The sequence below is a fragment of the Toxotes jaculatrix genome, chromosome 18, assembly GCF_017976425.1.
Source record: "Toxotes jaculatrix isolate fToxJac2 chromosome 18, fToxJac2.pri, whole genome shotgun sequence".
NCBI classification, from domain to species: Eukaryota; Metazoa; Chordata; class Actinopteri; family Toxotidae; genus Toxotes; species Toxotes jaculatrix.
In genome coordinates, this window is record NC_054411.1 from 21681857 (window position 1) to 21701882 (window position 20026).

The following is a 20026-nucleotide window of genomic DNA, read 5'->3' on the forward strand; positions in this document are numbered from 1 at the left end:
TTTTGCACTATGTGGCCTGCGAGGCTAAACAGTCTCTCACAGGGTATGGAGGTTGCCGGGGAGGCCAGGTACTTGCGTGCTAGGACTGACAGCTTTTAATAGGCTCCTGAGTGAGCATACCACCACTGCAGGGGACAGTCATCAATACTGATGCTGGGCTCTGCTCTGTAGCGCTGAAGCTCTCCAGACTCCATTCCATCTTCTGAGTCGGACCCCAGCAGGAGAGTGCTCCTCCTCTTCTTCTGAGCTGGTCCAACATCCTCTGTGGAGGGCTGGAGAGTAGCTGCTCTTCTGGGCTCTGCATGTTCTCCAGACTGGTCCACATCTGAATGAATGAATGGATAAATGGACGGGTGGATTTGAAACGTGGATCCAGTGCTGTGGCCACCTTGAACCATGTCTCGTTGGCATCAGCTTGCCATGCTGCCAGGCCCTTCTGGAAGGCATTCTTGAATTTCACCACGTAGGCTGGATCATCATCAGTGATGTCCATGACACAGTCCAGATGGCGAAAAGCAGGCAGCACTACAGAGTAAGAGACATAGGCCTCACCACCCAGCAGCTCAGTCACATACCTGCAGAGGTGGATAAGTTTGCAAATTTGCTGAATATTTAGTGAAACTGATTTTCAATTTCCAATAATTGTCTTTAAAAGTAACTACCTAATGTTCATTCATTTTTAGATTACACGTGACTGTAGTTTATTTCATTAAAATGGACAAGTGTTTATTTGAGCTTACCTGCATGGTTCAAGCAGGACCACCAGCATCTGCAGTTTCCCCCACTCAGCTTTGGTTGACATGACCAATCTGTGGTTGTTCTGTAGGTCCAACATAGCCTGGACAGCCTCTCGGTTGCGTAGGAGGCGTGTCACCATTGCGAGTGTCGAATTCCACCTGGTCGGTACATCTTATATAAGTTGCTCGCTCTTTTTTCCAAGTGCTACTTGTTGCTGGTTAAGTTCTGTGGTACTTGCAGGGCTTTGTCTGAAATGGCCAACAATCTTGCGGCACTTTGCCGGTACACAGTACACATAAACTGTTCGGCACATTTATCAGCAAAATGCCTGGTTTCTGTTTTCATGGTGGTCAGTGCAAATGAGTTGATGTTCCACTCACCATCAATAAAGTGTCCGGTCACCCCCAAATAGCTGTGGTTCAGTGATCTCCTGTTGTAGCAACACAGTTGGGCGAATCCTCCACCAAAATCTCAAGTTTATTTTACTTGCTACGGCTCGCTAAATTGCTAATGTCTTCGCTGCTAACCTTAGCTGTGACTGCACTCGCGACTGGGTGCTTTGCATTGATGTGGTAGGCTAACCTTGAGCTGCTTCGGTGGTAAGCAAACTCCTTCTTACACAGAACGTACATCACTTTACCTTTATTAATGGTGCCGTCGGGGCTTTTTTGAAACGTAAATTTCCTGTTCATTGGGCCGTATGGGGAAAATATGGGGAAAATATTTTATTGTATAATATGTGACAAAAGACAATTATTTTAAAACATTTGACTTGAACCTAAGTAAAACACTGGAGTGACTGCTTTTCCTTCCGTGGTAAAGTAACAGCTGTAGTATAAAGAGAAGGAACATATTTTTCATACAGATCCAGTGTTATACCACTTTAAGACTGTAGTTTTAAAACAGCCCTATCATGAGATTCTTTCCTTTAATTTTCTAGTTGAAATTGACAGAAAGGCTGCAGTAACCATTCTTTTCTTTTCTATTCAACTGTGCATCAAAGAATGCAGTCAATGCAACACATTGAGGAGGATGGACTACAACAGCAGAGACCACGTCAGGTTCCAGTCCTGTCAGCCAAGAACAGATCTGAGGCTGTAGATGGTAGGGTCAGAATTAGGAGTTGACAGCATGAATCCATGGTGAATCCATGATGGTATCTATCTATCTATCTATCTATCTATCTGTATATACCGAGCACATTTTTCATGTAGGCTATATCAACATTACAGTGGAGTAGTATTGGAAAGAGTCATCAGTGTGACTTGAAGGGTCACCAGGCCACTCTGCCCTAAAATCAAGGTGACAAAAGATGAATAGGAACAATTACCAGCCTCACTTCTGTCCTTGTCTCTCTTTGAGAAACTCTTATCCTTTGGCTCAAACCTTCCATTTTTCATCAGGTCAATGAATGATTCACTGTTTCTATTAGCATTTTATTAGATCTCCTTTTGGAAGAGATGTATAATTAGGGTTGGAAATGGCACCTCGATCTCCTTCTCAACCTTCACTCACCCCAGCTCTCAAATTAAGCTTTGTGTCAGTTGGCCCCCATTAAGATTAATGATAAGTTAATAACAATACCACTGCAATAGCTCTCCTCCACTGCCACTCTCTCTTTATTCTTTCTTTCTCTGCACTTTCTTTTCCACAACTGGAAATAGAAATATACTTTACACATTCTCTCCAGGATTCAAATGTTAATGTCATCTGAAGGAGGACAGCTGTACCTTTCACTGAACACTACTTAAATAACCTGCCTTGCCTTAAACAGAAATTGTGCGTTCTTTTCGGGGGTTTTGTGACATCACAGAGGGTGTGCATTATTTTCTGTTCTCTGTCTCCAGTACCAGGTTTTCCCTACCCAGCAGCCAGTGCAGCAGCAGCTTACAGAGGAGCCCACCTACGGGGTCGAGGACGGACTGTATACAACACATTCAGAGCGGCTGCTCCGCCTCCCCACATCCCAGCTTACGGAGGGTGAGCATCCTTTCTCACTCTTGTCCTGTTGTCATATCTTCCTCTTCAGTCTTCTCGTTCTCTTTTTCTCTTATTGAATGGCAAAGTCTCTGTACTCAGACAGAGTCAGTGGAGCGATGCATGCCAGTCTCACCTCACAATGATAGCACAATCCCCCAGTTCCACAGAATGCTGAATCAACCAACAGGCATGCTCCAGGACATATGCCTTTGCACGGACTCATGGGAAATGACTGTCAAATTGGGCTTGTACTGTGGTGTCATTGAGCTAGGCTGTCTTCACGGAGGAATGGGAGGTCCTCAACTTTGTTTCCACTTTTGGATTTTACCCAGTAACCCCCCACCCCCGCCCCCACCCAAAAACAAAGGCAAAAAAACAAAACAAAACTAATAAACAAACAAACAAACCAGCAGCAGTTCTGACTAAAGGGCGAATGTTCTAGACAAAAGCCAAGGAGAGCTGTGTATTCTGGGCAGTCAGACCTGTTCTGCCATTTTTCTATTCCATCATGTTTTCCACATGGAAAATGGAAATAAATTTTTTCCTCTCTTCAGTGGCGTTGAAGCTTCAGTTAAGTCACGTGTTTCACAAAGTCTGTTTCCATCACACTTTCTCATAATTAGTTTTTTATCGACGCAGCCTTTTTTCTGCCTCAGCTGAAGCTTAACCTTAAATAGCTGGATGGAAATTTACTTGCTGCCAGTAATTACCAACTATAGCTCAAACTGACCAATGAGCATCCTATTTTTCTCCTTGGTATACAACACAAAGACTGATAAATCAAGACAAGATCAAAATGAATATGAAATGATAGCTCCCTAGCCTGAAGTAAGATTTTATTTTAACATTTGGTTTATTTAATATGTTACAAATTTCAACAATTTTCTCCGAGTATCCACATGGGCTTTGTGTTTTATTGGTCCAAAGAAAAAACAGTATATGCAACCCCATGTAAAGGATAGCTAGATTTCAGTTCAAACAATACATAAAAACATTGCATTTAAAAATTATAAATAAATCTTGCAGTTGCTTTTTTTTTTTTACAAAAGGGGCGTAAATGCAAAGGCACTGTATGTATTAAACTCATCTTATAAGATTGACAAAATAATAATAAAGAATGTAGTTGTCAATATATACGCATACCGTCACTTCCAACAAATCATCCAGTCTTAATGACCATATCAGTCTTTTGTCCCTACCCTCTGATGATCCATAGGAGCATTTCCTGCATTAATGCCCCAGTGGTGGAGGAGATATGCCACAGAAAAAGTGTTAAAATTTACAGTTGAAGTTGAATATAAGAATATATAACTGATGCTTTTTGTCAGGGCTTGAGGCAAGGACTAGGACCCAAATGTACAACCCCTCAGACATAGTCTGAGGGGTTGTGCATTTCAGAGGGCTGGTGGGAGAGGCAGAAGACCTCAGGCGGACAGCCTGGATGCCAACCCGGGCAAGACCGGAGACCTCAGGCGGTTGGCCTGGGTGCCAAACCAGGGCAGGACAGAAGACCTCAGGGCACGGCCTGGAGGTTGAGCCAGGGCAGAACAGGAGACCTCAGGTGAGCGGCCTGGAAGTTGAGCCAGGGCAGGTGAGGTGACCTCAGGTGGATGACTCAGAGGCCAGACAGACTGGTGAAGACACTGGGGAGGCTGACCAGGAGGCTGGACAGACAGGCAATGGCACTTGGGAGAATGACCAGACAGACGAAGGTGCTTGGGAGGTCGACCAGAAGGCTGGACAGACAGGCGAAGGCACTTGGGAGACTGACTGGACAGGTGAAGCAGCTGTGAAGCAGCTGGACAGCGGCGGCAAAGGCGAGCCATCACTGGAGGCGAAGCTGGAGGGCGACGGGGGTGAAGACGAGTCCCCTCCGGAGATGAGGAGGCAGCTGGCTGGGGGGCAGGTGTCGGCCGGACCACCAGCTGGAGTCTAGCAGCAGGTGTTGGCCGGACTGCTGACTGCAGACGTGGAGCAGGTGTCGGCCGGACTGCCGACTGGACACATGGAGCTAGTGTCGGCCGGACCGCTGACTGCAGACGTGGAGCAGGTGTCGACCGGGCCGCTGACTGGACATGTGGAGCAGGTGTCGACCGGGCCGCCGACTGGACACGTGGAGCAGGTGTCGACCGGGCCGCCAACTGGACACGTGGAGCTGGTGTTGGCTGGACCGCGGGTAGGGAATGTGGAGGTGGTGTTGGCTGGACCACCGGTAGGGAACGTGGAGGTGGTGTCGGCCGGGCCGCCGTCTGGAAACGTGGAGCAGAAGTTGGCCGGGCTGCCGACAGCACCGCTGGCAGGAGACGAGAAGCAGGTGTCAGCCAGACCGCCAACTGGAGACGTGGGGCAAGTGTTGGCCGGACGGCCACTGACTGGAAACGATGAGCTGGTGTCGACCGGACTGCTGACAGGAAGCGAAGAGCAGGTGTCGGCCAGACTGCTGACTGGAGGCAAGGCGCTGGTGTCGGCCGGACCGACCCGGAGACGTGAAGCAGGTGTCAGTCGGGCCGCCGACTGGAGACGAGGGGCAGGTGTCGGCCGGACAGCTGGTAGGAGACGTGAAGCAGGTGTCAGCTGGACCACCAACTGGAGACATGGCCAGGATCCCTGATGCAGGGACAGGGGAGACTGGCTGGAGGTTAGTTGGCCAGAGGCTAGCTAATTGGTTGGGGAATTATATTACTCCCAGGTGCTTGACCAGTTTGCTTTTAAAACCGTGGGTGTCGACCAGAGCCGGATCAGACGGAGACAGTCCCAACAATATGGCGACCTCTGGAAACACATGCACAATCCATTGTTTTTCCATCACTAGGTCGCGGATCACTTCCCGACCAAAATTCCACTCCCACCAGTAGTTTTTTCTCGGCTGCATAAGCTCAAGCAGCCTTAGAAGACGGGGGTTTCAGAAAGTTCTTCGCAAGTAGCTTTCATTTCCAAATAATCTTGGGACATGGACAAAAACTTGACTTGGTGTCGACCGGGCCGCTGACTGGACATGTGGAGCAGGTGTCGACCGGGCCGCCGACTGGACACGTGGAGCAGGTGTCGACCGGGCCGCCAACTGGACACGTGGAGCTGGTGTTGGCTGGACCGCGGGTAGGGAATGTGGAGGTGGTGTTGGCTGGACCACCGGTAGGGAACGTGGAGGTGGTGTCGGCCGGGCCGCCGTCTGGAAACGTGGAGCAGAAGTTGGCCGGGCTGCCGACAGCACCGCTGGCAGGAGACGAGAAGCAGGTGTCAGCCAGACCGCCAACTGGAGACGTGGGGCAAGTGTTGGCCGGACGGCCACTGACTGGAAACGATGAGCTGGTGTCGACCGGACTGCTGACAGGAAGCGAAGAGCAGGTGTCGGCCAGACTGCTGACTGGAGGCAAGGCGCTGGTGTCGGCCGGACCGACCCGGAGACGTGAAGCAGGTGTCAGTCGGGCCGCCGACTGGAGACGAGGGGCAGGTGTCGGCCGGACAGCTGGTAGGAGACGTGAAGCAGGTGTCAGCTGGACCACCAACTGGAGACATGGCCAGGATCCCTGATGCAGGGACAGGGGAGACTGGCTGGAGGTTAGTTGGCCAGAGGCTAGCTAATTGGTTGGGGAATTATATTACTCCCAGGTGCTTGACCAGTTTGCTTTTAAAACCGTGGGTGTCGACCAGAGCCGGATCAGACGGAGACAGTCCCAACAATATGGCGACCTCTGGAAACACATGCACAATCCATTGTTTTTCCATCACTAGGTCGCGGATCACTTCCCGACCAAAATTCCACTCCCACCAGTAGTTTTTTCTCGGCTGCATAAGCTCAAGCAGCCTTAGAAGACGGGGGTTTCAGAAAGTTCTTCGCAAGTAGCTTTCATTTCCAAATAATCTTGGGACATGGACAAAAACTTGAGCTTCAAGTCCATCTCGGAGATGGGGTCTGCTGGGTCCATTCTGGTCAGTTCGTTCTGTCAGGGCTTGAGGCAAGGACTAGGATCCAAATGCACGACCCCTCAGACGTAGTCAAAAATAATATAAATTAAAAAAAAATAATAATAATAATAATTTTATTCTAACAAAGTAGCAAAATAAAGGATCACCCAAACGGGGAATAAGGCAGGAAACAAAAATACAAAACGTGAACACAAAATCACTCTAGTGAGGAAAAAGACTGAACAACCCGAGGAGTGAAAAAACCAAACAAGAAACAAAGTAACAAATAATACATAACCTGAACAATGATAATGCTCAGGGGAACAATGATGATGCACAACCTGACGTGAGATACGAGCCCGGGCGAAAGACATGTGACAAGAGACAAGGGCATGAGACAAGAAAGAACTGACAAAAACACAGGGAAACCACAAGGCTTAAATACACAGGACAAAGGGAAACAGGTGACACCAATTAGGGCGGGGCAGACAATCAGACAGGCGGGAAACAAAACACAGAGAGGAAGTAAAACAAGACATGATACACAAGGAAATGGGAGACAAAGCTGTCTCTGTTTAAAAGTCTGATATTTGTCGACCCATCCATCCACGCCAATGGTATTAAAATAATGGTAGTCTAGTATTATTTTTTTTCAGTGAAACACTTCAAATTAAAAACTCCCCTTTATTATACTCTTTGAATTACTTAAAGGCTTGCAATTCTCAAAGAAAATGCAGTATGAATGCTGAAACCTGAAAGTAATAGTTAAAGCAGTGCTGAATATGACTGAAAAAACAGCTGAAGTGCTGAAGCAAAACTTGGAAGCTGAAAGCTGAAATAAATTGCTTAAGCAATGCCGAAAATGGCTGCAGAAACAGTTGAAAGGCCAAAGCTGGAAGTAGAAATAAAATGCCTTAAACTTGCGCAGAAGAAATTCTTCATATTAATATCAGACAGATGAAGTGTATCCTGACCAAGCCTGGACTGGTAATCGGGCATACCGGGCATTTTCCCGGTGAGTCGACAGTCCCAGGGGCCGATGCTGTTTTTGTTTTTTTGTAGTAGCTTACGAGAGCGGCCCCACCCTTTTCTCTGCACTGATCCCCGCCAGTTTCATAGTGTTGAGCGTGGAAACATGGAGAAGCAGAAGAAAGGAGGAGCGGAGAAGTTGCGGGCTAAAAGATTAAAAAATCTCGCTATAGACACTGCAAAATGTGTTAAAATAACAGACATATTCTCTGGAGGGGCTACTGTAGCCTCCACGTCCTCTGCATCCCAGGTTGAAGGGGAACAGGTAGAGGAGCAGCCAGACACTGTTGACAGGGAACCCGAGGGACAGAGTGACCAGGGAAGTGTAGCACAGGCACAGCAGGTAAGCAGGTAGTAATGTTATGGATAATACCGGGACTTTTAGGTGATGGACAGGCATGAAAATCGCTCACCTTTCGGCGAAATTCGCCGTTTTGAAGCCAAAACAGGTGACCTACGTGAATCGTGTAGAATTACATTAGAATGGTCAGCAATGAATAATGTTCTTATTTTCTGTCGCAGCAGTTGCCTTAAATTGTGTTTTGTTTTCGTTCCGTGTGAGTTTTTTTTCTACAGTATCACTGCAGTTAGTATGAGATTTTTCTGATTATTATCAAAAAATGTAACCTAAAGATACTAAATGTTTTGATGGTTTAGATAGTTGCGCAGTTTTTCCAAGTAGTTCCAAATATTTTTAATTTTAATTTGGTTTTTTAGGTTTTCTATTTATCACTTAATAAATTGTAATAATCTGCTGCGAGTTTGCTGGTGGTTTTGGGGAGCTGGGATTTTTCCTTTAAATGTTGCGCCATGGTTTCCCCTAGGCCAAGACGTAACAATAGTAAAATACATTGCTTCGGGGAACACATACATAAATTAGTCCGATGTGCACCACTAATTAGGGGCCAGTCTAAGCCAAAAATGTCAGGGCCGTTTTTTTGTCCCAGTCCAGCCCTGATCCTGACACAACCGAAAGTTTGGATACTGTGACGTGAAAAATAGAAAGAAATAGGTCTCAGTTGTGCGTGTGTCTGGTTGCATTTGTAAACAGCACTGAGACCAGAGAGGCTGTTAAGGACTAAATGTTCCTCAGCTGTGTATAGCCACCCCACTACTCAGTCAAAATAAACGGTTTTTACCTGATTTTATCTGGCTGAAGAAACCTTAGGCAGTTTGAATCTCTTACACACGGACATTAACAGACACACAAATCTCCACCTTGCATTGCAGATTCACCGCAAAAATAATAGTCCGAACTACTTAAGAAGAGCTTACTCAGAGGCTCCATGTTAGACAACTTTGGCAGTTTCTACTATACATGCACACAAACACACAGACAACTGAGACATATTTCTTTCCATTTTAACTGTTAAGAAATTCAAACCCTCAGCTGTTTCAGGATTCAGTTCATCTGCCTGATATTAATACAAAGAATTGCTTCTTTCACAGTTTTAAAGAATTTTATTTCTACTTTCTGCTTTGGCAGGATATCATTTCCCTTTCAGCCTATCCTGCAACATGTTTCAGCTCCCAGCTCCTGAGATTTCAAAGCAATGCTGTTTATTCAGCAAATTTCTTCCAGCTCTCAGCTTCTGAGTTTAGCTTTTACATTTTAGCTGTTTTTTCAGTCACTTTCTGCATTTGTTCAGCAATTTGCTTGAGCAAATTTTATTTCTATTTATTTCTATATATAATTCTATATATAATTAATTCAGTACATATTTTTAGAGCCATTTTGAGCATTGCTTTGGCAGTTTCCTTCACCTTACAATTTATTTCAGATTTCACCTTCATTCATTAGAGGCCATGGTTTGAAAACGTGGTAGTTTAGATTGTACGTCAATTTCTGAAATGGAAATAACCCTCCATCCAGCACAGATAAAAGCAAATGCTTGGTTGCTCCTTTTTTCCAATGTTTTTCTGCTAAAAGTATGAATAGTACCACCACGAACTGACCACACTGTCACTATGAGTGTCCCCAGCAGTAGCTGAACCATCACATCAGATAAGGAAGACCGGAGTTTGGGAAAACACTGGAGCATGGTCTTGACAAAGAGATATGTGCTATAGATTGTACTTTCATTAATGCTCCTGCACCACTTAATTGCCCTGGTGGCAGTCAGATGGTGAATTATTAATGTGGACCGTGATGTATTTTTATTAAAACTGTCCGTCTCAAGTAGCAATGAGTCGACTCTAAATAAATCCTGTGATCAAGCTAGGAAACCAAGTTTGGTTTGTGTGTATTCATAAAATGTTCATGTCTGTACAGATGTCTGACATGACATGACATGCTATAGTATCAGTAAGCCAAAATGTGCATGTAGCTGTCCTGCAGAGCATATTTTAATGAGTAAAACATTTCTCTCTCTGGGGCACTTTTACATTTGAGAAGTTATTGATTATTAGAGATCAGGGGGAGGTCTTTGCCCTCTTTGTCAAACCCCTGGACATCAATCTCACAGCCATCCAAAGCATTCCATACGGGGCACAACAGATTCAGCAGTGAGGATCACTTCCGCGTTCAAAAAGCTGCAGTTCCTCGGCTGCCGCTGGGGGCTGGCTCCAGAAGTGAGCAATTCTCCATTGACCCCCATGTTAAAATAGCCAACTTTACAGCCTAAAAAAACATATTTACAGCCTGGTACCTTGTTTTTGGTCTCTATTGATAGTTTCCACCTCCGTGAACACTGTGGGGGAGGGGGATTTTTATGTACCACAACCGTTTTAGTGTTATTTAGGCTTAATAAATTAGGGCGTGGTTACGTTGAGTGACAGCCCATAGACAGGCACAGGCAGTTAGCTCTTTGCTAAAGCATCGGCTGGGCTAGGCGGCTACATCCAGAGGCCTCTGGCTACCTCCAGCGGTTGACAGGGGATGCAGTGTCCATGTTTGTTTGCCAATGTTAGGATAGGTTTTTGTGACAGTATGGCTTGTTGTAGTGTAGACTGTACTAACGGACCGTCTAAGGAGCCTGTGTTGCAGTCTTCTTACTATTTTACCTGGATGTTTGCACTAATTAGCATGTACCGGCATATTTGGCCGCTGGCTTATGACTTAATTGCCGATTTATGGTCGCTGCTGATACAGATAGAGGACCGGAGCAGATAATGTTAGAAACGCTGCTGCGGTGTGTTCCGTGCTCTCAGAGTCTGTTTATTGCGGGAATACTAGGCTACAATTTTATTTCGTCTCATTTTTCTGTTTAAAAAGTCCGACATTGCATGGACACAGCAGCTCTGTCAATAAGTGGCTGCTGTTGTTTGTGTGCTATAAGTGGATAGTGGGTGGAGGCAGCGGTGAAAACCGGTAAATATTAAATATTAAACATTTTAATATATTGTTATCATCATTATTTTGATCGTTATCATTAATAATAATGACAATAACAACAACAACAACAATAATAATAATAATGTTTTTAACTTTTTAATATATTTTATCAATATGAAATAATAATTATTGTTTCACAGTTAAATAACAGACTAGAAATAAATTTCCCCCCACAACTCCACCAAACCCTGCAGCTCCATCTAAAACCTCTTTATCTGAAACAGTCATGTTTAAAACACAGCAGCAACATTATGATCTCTGTTGTATACTCTGTGTTGCGGTCGTACGGGGTCGAGCTAGTCGGGTCGGACTCTGGGACTGTCATGTGGTGGATGTAGCTGCGTGTAGCTGCCGCTTAGCTTGTTAGCCTAGCTGATTAGCTAATTAGCCTTAGGCTAGCTCAGTTGCTCCGAGCTAAGTGGCCGGGTTCTCAGCCGGCTGACCCGTAGAGTAACCGCCTCTTTGTCAAATATGGAAAGTACACTCCCACTAAAATCCAAGATGGCGCAGCTCAAACGCCCATGGTTTGGTCACAAAACCGACTCCCCGAAACCAATGGGTGACATCACGGGTGCTACGTCCATGTCTTACACAGTCTATGGTCCTGGAGCGGGCCAAGATGGCGCTGTAGGCAGACGTGTTTTTGTACAGCTGAGGACGGGCAGAAAGAAACTCGCAAAAATTTCGCGCTTTATTCATCTTTTGCACTGCAAAACATAGGTAAATGATATCCAGATAAACTCTTGTATATTCTAAAACAACGGATTATCACTGGCCAAGATTTAAAGTTTTCAACTGCTAACAAATCTTCATCTATACTACTAGCTAAGATGTCTACACACGACGTGACTGCTGTTGTGGAAGGAATGGAGTTAGACCTCATAAAAGAAAAGAGAAGACTCAGTGAAACTCATTCGTACGCATGCAAAGCGACAACTGGAGGTGAATGTGATTCGTATCCCAACACTCCCAGTAAGAACCAAAGTGCCAAGAAAGTGAAAAATTCTCCATCAAACACCTGCTCTCCCGCCACAAAAGAACCAACTCTGGGTGAGGTGCAAAATAACATCATACAGATCCTGTCTGGCAAAATCAATGAAAGGGCAGATCAGCTCGAAAAGATGGTCATGAAAAACTCAGCCGAAATTGAAAACATAAGCGAAGCTCTTAACTCAATCCACAATGAAGTTGTGGACCTGAAGAAAGACAATGATATGATGAAAACAGAAAATATGGAGCTAAAAAAGAAGGTGGAAGATTTGGAAACAAGGATCAATGAGCAGGAAAGATACAGCCGAAGATGGTGTCTACGCCTACATGGAGTAGCTGAAAGCTCAGTGGAGAACATAAAAGTTAAAGTCAGAGAAATTTGCAGAGCAGTGATCCCAGAAACGCAGAGGAATGAGGTGATTGCAGCAGTGGACGTCGCTCACCGTCTTGGTCGTCTGAAAACAGGAGAAGGAAGAAATATGAATCCACGGCCGATCATCATAAGATTTATATCGAGAGCAGCAAGAGATCTTACATGGAAACACGCTAAACAAAATGACTTTCTGAAAAGTCATGGATACCACTTCAAGGAGGATCTCACCGCCAGTGACAAAGCAGCAAGAAGCCTTCTATGGCCAGCAGTGGAGAAGGCAAGAAAGGAAGGAAAACCTGCATTCTTCAGTGGTGCAAGAGCATTTATTGATGGTAAAGAGGTTCATCCTGTTCAAAAATAACTGAAAAACATGAATTGACAAGAAATGTCCTGAACACCATATTTACCTTCGATGAAACATCTTAATTGCAGGTATTACATAGTAAAATTTAGGTTACACAAGTTATGCACTCCGTTAAAGATGCTGTGCAAATGTAATTGTTAAACATAAACTTTGCGAGTTTCTTAAAGCCTTTACGGTAAGGTTAATCTTTATCTCTACAAACCACAATCTATCAATTTTCCTCTTTGTTCTTTAATGTCTCTTTCTGTTTGTTCTGTTAATGCCAGGGGTTTAAGGAATCTACTTAAAAGAAAAGCAATCTTTCTATATTGTAAAGGAAAAAGTGCAGACTTTTATTTTATTCAAGAAACACATGCAGGTTCAGCAGATGAATGCTTTTGGAAAAATCAGTCGGGTAATGAAATATGGTTCTCTAATGACAGTAATCGATCAGCAGGGGTCGCCATCTTAAAAGATAGGTTTAAAGGACAGATATTACACAGTGTTAAAGACTTGTCAGGAAGATATATTATCTTAGTGGTAGATCTTGACCATAGCCAGTTTATTTTGATTAATATTTATGCCACCAACAAGCATTCCAACAATATACTGTTTCAAGATATTGAATCAAAAATTAATCAGCTATACTCTGTCTATCCCTTAGCTAAAATAATTTGGGGAGGAGATTTTAACACGGCTCTTGATGAAAGTATAGACAGATGGCCACCAAAGAACACAAATATAGACTGTACTCTCAACCATTCATGTTTACGAATGGGGCTTACAGACATCTGGAGAAAGAAAAATCCTCAGAGAAATGTGTATACTTGGAACAATAAGAACTTCTCCTTACAGTCACGCATTGACTTTTGGCTTATCTCTAATGACCTTAGTGATCTGGTCACAGATGTTGTAATAGAACCAGCTGTATTAACAGATCATAAAGCTATCTTTATTAAACTTGTCCCTAAAACAAACTGTATGTACACATATAACACTGGTTATTGGAAACTCAACAACTCCTTACTGAAAAGTGAAGATCTTAAATTAGAATTGGATGGTATTATTGACAAGTACTGAAGCCAGGCCCATGATTCAGGTTCTTATGGACACTTTTGGGAGCTAATGAAATATGAAATTCGTACAACCGCTATTAGAAAGGGAAAACAGTTGGCAAAATTAAAAAGAGAGGAGGAAGATAAGATTATCAAAGAAATTGTAAAATTACAAATGGAAACAAATGGAAACTTAACCAATCAAGATATATTAAACATGAATATACTACAAAATCAGTTAGATAACATTTATGAGGAAAAAACTCGAGGTGCCTTTATTAGATCACGGCGTAAATGGCTTGAGCATGGAGAGAAAAACACAAAATATTTTTTTAGTTTAGAAAAAAGAAATGCTGAATATATAACGGTGAGCAGGTTGATGATCAATGGAACATTAACAGATGACTCTAAATTAATTTCTCAGCATGTTGCACGGTTTTATCAAAAATTATACTCTTCAATCCCGATCAGTTCTCCTATTGAACCCTTCTTAAAAAACATATCACCACATACTAATAAAATAAATGATGAATTCAAAGACTCTTGTGATAGACAGATATCTTTATCTGAAATACTTGAATGTATAAATTGTCTCAAAGAAAACAAATCCCCGGGAAATGATGGCTTGACTGGTGAATTTTATAAAACCTTTTCTGCCAAACTTGGTCCTTTCTTATTGAACATGTTTAAGGAATCGATCCAAAAAGGTGAATTTCCAAGTACATTGAAACAAGGCGTAATTACATTAATCCTAAAACCAAACAAAGACAAAGCACACATAGAAAATTGGAGACCTATCAGTTTGCTTAATAATGATGCTAAATTATTTGCATTAATTTTTGCTAAAAGTCTAAAACAAGGTTTACATCAAATAATAGATGAAGAACAATCTGGTTTTATGCAGAAGAGACATATCAGTAACAATATTCGCCTGATACTGGATATGATAGATTATAATAACCTAATACCTGATGAAAGTTTTATTTTATTTATTGATTTTTACAAAGCCTTTGATACAATTGAGCATAATTTCATGTTTAAAGCCATTTCTTTTTTTGGGTTTGGAGAATATTTTCAAAAAGCTATTCAGACATTATATAACAATTGTAGCAGCTCAGTAAAATTAAGACACGGTACATCAGAAAGATTCAATATACTACGTGGTATTAGACAAGGGTGTCCAGTATCTCCTTTCTTATTTCTGTTAGTTACCCAAATAATGGCTTCTCATGTTAAGAAATCTCCCTTTCTAGGAATAAATGCAGTGGGTAAAGAGTTCAAAATTTGTCAATTGGCAGATGATACAGCAATCTTTCTGAGGGACAAAAATCATATTTCCAAAGCCATAACATATATTAATGAATTTACTTATGTTTCAGGTTTAAGAATGAATTTGGACAAATCTGTTTTGTTTCCAATTAAAACTAGCAATCTATCAGTTTGTCACGGGATCCCAGTTAAAGAAAAAGTTACATATCTAGGTGTTGTTATCTGTAAAAATATGGAGCAAAGACACAAACTTAATTTTAATCCCATTATTGAAAAAACAAAGCAGAAATTAAATTCATGGTTGATGAGAAATATCTCTATATATGACAGGGTCTTGCTATCTAAAGCTGAGGGTATATCAAGATCAGTCTATGTCTCACTTTCACTATGTGTCCCAACACAAGTTATTAAAGAATTAGATAAGATACTGTACAACTATATTTGGAGGAAAAAGGCCCACTACCTTAAAAAGGAGGTTATCAGAGGGAACAGAGATCAAGGTGGTCTTGAGGTTCTAGATTTTAATGTATTAAACAACACCTTCAAAATTAAATGGATTATACAGCTTTTAAAAAATCCCAATAGCATCTGGAATGCTTTTCCTAATTACTTATTTAAATCAGTTGGAGGAATTAATTTTCTGTTAAAATGTAATTTTTGCTTGGACAAAATCCCCATTAAATTAGCTACATTTCATAGACAGGCTCTTTTAGCTTGGTCATTGGTATACAAACATAATTTTAGTCCCCACAAGTACTTTATATGGAACAACAAAGATATACTGTACAAAAATAAATCATTGTTTAATCGGTTATGGTTTGACAATGGAATTTTGCTGATCGGTCAACTTATAAATAGAAATGGTTTGTTGCTATCATACTCTGAGTTTCTGGATAAGTTCAGGATACCAATTACACCGAAGGAATACGCTATTATTTTTGATGCTATTCCCTCTGGAGTCCGTCAGTGTTTTAGAACATGTATTATCACAGATATTAATGTTACATACTCAACTCAAATTTTTATTGAAAATGTAGACATTAATTCTAAACAGTGTAGTAACAGACTTATAAGAAACTACGTTTATGTACCTTCCGCAGCAAAATTCTTTTGGTCTTCTATGATGGATGATTTACACTGGGAAAAAGCTTGTGGAATTCTCAATAAGTATTGCATTAATAATAAAATGAAGGAAGTATGTTTTAAGATTATACATCGAATTTATCCTGTCAAAGATGTTTTAGAAAGATTTAAATTGGATATAGATTATAATTGTGATTTTTGCAAGCTAAACAAGGAAACTATATTTCATTTATTTTTCCATTGCACACATTCACTTAATTTTTGGACCAATATGCAATTATATATAAACCAAAAATTAAATACAAATGTACTTATTAATGTATTTGATGTGTTGTTATATTTTGTTGATTATAAGCTAAAGAAAAATTTGAACCATGCTATACAGATTCTTGTAATTCTTGGGAAATATCATATTCATAAATCCAAATGGTCTGGATCCAAACCCTCCTTTGTACAATTCACTGTTGAACTGACTAAATATGGACTCATTCTGGAAAACATGGAGAACCAAAAGGCAACAAGGACTTTTAACATCCTAAAGGAACTGAATTTTATCTGAACTGTTAGTTTATATTGTACCCATGGCATATATGTTCTGTTCATGTTAATGCACAATTTATGAAATAAAGTTGAAAAAAAAAAAAAACAGTCTATGGTCCTACCAAGACGGAGGACTGGGTAGTAGAAGGGACTGTGCCTGTAGCTGCAGGAGCGGTGCATTGCTAACCCTTTCCTGACAACTGCACCCAAGGTATGAAGCCCTTGAAGCTCCATCCACCTTTCATCATTCCAAACTACTACTCTTGGCTGTTTTGCCTGCTGCAGCTGCCCAGTGAAACTGAATGGACATTTGGGAGAAAATTTTATATGTGCCCTGGCCATCCAGGAAGCCTGGTCCTGACTATCCATGGTGCTCTGATCATGACCATCCTTCATTGGCATCCTTATCCCAAACAAGTATGGCCTACTGGGCTTGGCATTTTCTCTGCATAATATATATTATGAATATACTTGTGAACTTGTTCACTCCCCATGTCCCATGTGGCCTCTCCATGGAATTAGAGAGGCCACACATGGTGCTTAAATAACCACATGTTGCTAATCATCCAGGTTAGCTGCCTCTGAGTGTGTCCAGATGTCCCAGAGTCTTGACACAACAGAAGACCCACTTCTCTCTTCATGGTACACGTTAATGTTAACAAAACAAAAACATCAAGTCCAAGGTGCAATTAAGTGTACTGAGTCTTTCTGTCTTTTTGGACCTCATAACTCAACTTGCCAAGTTCAAACTCCCAATAATACACGGTCAAACTTTGCACTCTCTGCATTAAGAAAGGCCAGTGCTCCATATGTATTTTCTGCATTCTCAATCGTCAAAATACTTTTATGATATGTAAATTGCACACTTTCAAGCACATACACTAAATACTCTATATCAATGAAATAAAATAACAAAAGAGCGAAAAATGTGTCAAGTAATATTTTTCTAGTTTTTCAAATAAAAAATATGATGTCAAAATATAAATCAAAATAGGGCAAGGAATTTTTTTTTTCCTAATTCGTTCCACTGTTTTGCATCTTGCCAGAAATTCCATTGAGCACTAGTTGATTTTCTATTTTTGATTGAAAGAAAAATCAATATAAATCTGATTCTGTTGATTGGGCTTCCAGCTTTAAAAGACTTATAAACATTGTGAGATAATATTTTTGGACCCTCCCAGCCTCCTTAGCCAGAGGGCAGAGGAGGGTGCCTGCTGTATTCCGCTTTTGCCTCTGCCCCTCATGTTTTTTGTTTGTTTGTTTTATTTTGGTTGTTTATTGGATTGCGGAGATGGGGGTTGGTTAGTAGCTAGCCCAGTGCCTGCATGTCAAAATGCACTAATATGGATGTTTTTGTTTTATTGTGTGTTTGTCTGTTTGTTTGTGTTTGCATCCTCTGCAGTGTTGTATACCAGGATGGATTTTATGGTGCAGATATTTATGTAAGTATTATTTACTGGTATGACATTGCATGCTACACCGCCATCTCCGTGGTCTCTGCCCTGTTGCTACACACATGCAAGCCTGCAGACCTTCCACACACATACATGTCTTCACCTTTCAGCTGGGGGAGCACATAGCTGCTCATGTCACAGCCTGCAGTTCAGATTGGCTCCATCAAAGACACCGTAGGACACAAACATCAAATGGGTACAAATACAGGTACAAATATGAGGCAAATAAAGCTGTTCTTACAGGCGCAGAAGGTGTAAATCTAGAAACACATACGCAACATCCAAATACAGAGGTTAGAAAACGATGAGACTTTCAAAATGGAAATGGGATTGGGGAATCTCACAATTCAATTCAGAACTGATTCTTGAAAGCACCATTTCCAGGCTCTTACTCCTGCACAATGTGTGTCAAACCATTCACCCTTGTCTTTAGACCACTGCATTGTAATATGTATTAAAGGCAAGTGGTCTTGATGAAGGTCAGTGTCTGACAGAACACCTACAGTTGAATTGTGCTGGGTAAATGTATTATTTTTGAAAGTTACCTACAAAAAAAAAAGGAAACACCCTACAGTAACCTGCCTGTAGAATAATGGTGAAATTATGTGAATAAAATACAACAGTGTAGCTCTTGGACTACGCGGTGTCCTGAGTAACATTTCCTCATTCAGATAAAACAAAATTATTTCATACAAAAAACAGAAACTGATAGGAGGTTTTATTTATCTATCTTGGCATTTAAAGGTTTTACCAGCTAGAAATATAACTGATTGACTGTCATGCTGCAGTCACAACATAAACCCCCCCCCCCCCCCCCCCCCCCCCAAAAAAAAAAAAACGTTAATGGCTACCATCTAAGAAACAAACTCCCTGGACAGATATTCCACATTAATGGGCATAATCCCCTACATTCACCAACTGCTTACTGCATTTGCTGTAAACCAGCACACATCCAACACAGCATCAACCCAGACTACTACTTTTACCTTGCCTTGGTGTCCATTTATGCTGTGCCAGCAGAACTTGAATGGTCATGATTACGCATGGCTCAGCTCAGCACCGGTATCCCCACCTCTGTAAAAAGTCATTTGACATAATGATGTTGTCTTACTGCTGGAGTTGTTGCTACTTTACTGTGAATCTACTTTACTTAACAACCAACACTGGTGAATTTACTTGCGTTATTATTGGATCAGTAATGTCACATTAGGCTTTTATTTGTTCATGGTGGATTCAGCCTGTACTTGAAAAGTGGCTTTTATTTGATATTTCACTCTATAAAGAAACACGTGAGACATGTGTTGCCATTGGGATTTTAGCTTTGCTTTTAGTCATTTGAAGGCAGTGCCACAGCATGACTGTGGGCCTGCAGACAGGTGAAAAATACTGAAAGTCAGAAAAGATGGATGGACAGACTGGAAGAGATGTCCTGCTTGGCCTTTCTTTCCTTCTCTGAATCAGCAAGTATGATGGATTAGGAACATTCCCTGCATGAGATTGTGTGTGTGCACATATTGTACACACCAACTATTGGTCTCTTCTCCAAATACAGTTTGCAGACACACACACACCTGCACACAGAGCTGTAAGGTTGCCATTAGTCACTCAGTCAGGAGTGACAATCCACAGTGGCTAGTGACTAACACGGGCCAACCTGTTCATCTTTCTGCCACGGCCCATCATCGACGCACTAAGTGTCACTTACTTACCTCCACAGTTTATAGTGGTAATAATACACTGCTGATGTCAGGACAGACATACTGTCTCAGTCACAGTGTGTGGAAGGGTGGAAGGTGAAATGATGTGAGAAGTGCTGGAGTTGTCACTAAGCCTGGGAGGGAGAAAAATGGCTTTTGTTTTATGATAAAGCAGGGATTTTCAGTCATGTGTGATTTAGAGCCAAGTCTGCTGGCTTTCAGTGAGATCTGAAAG

At 41.9% G+C, this 20026-nt stretch overlaps 1 protein-coding gene across 1 annotated transcript in view; it reads left to right on the forward strand.

The window, feature by feature from the left end:
- rbfox1 (RNA binding fox-1 homolog 1) overlaps positions 1-20026 on the forward strand; it is a 64383-nt gene that overhangs the window by 28975 nt on the left and 15382 nt on the right. Inside the window, exons 8-9 of the mRNA XM_041063284.1 lie at positions 2586-2718; positions 18043-18082. Of these exons, the coding sequence (XP_040919218.1) occupies positions 2586-2718; positions 18043-18082 (173 nt within the window). The remainder of the gene's footprint in view (positions 1-2585; positions 2719-18042; positions 18083-20026) is intronic.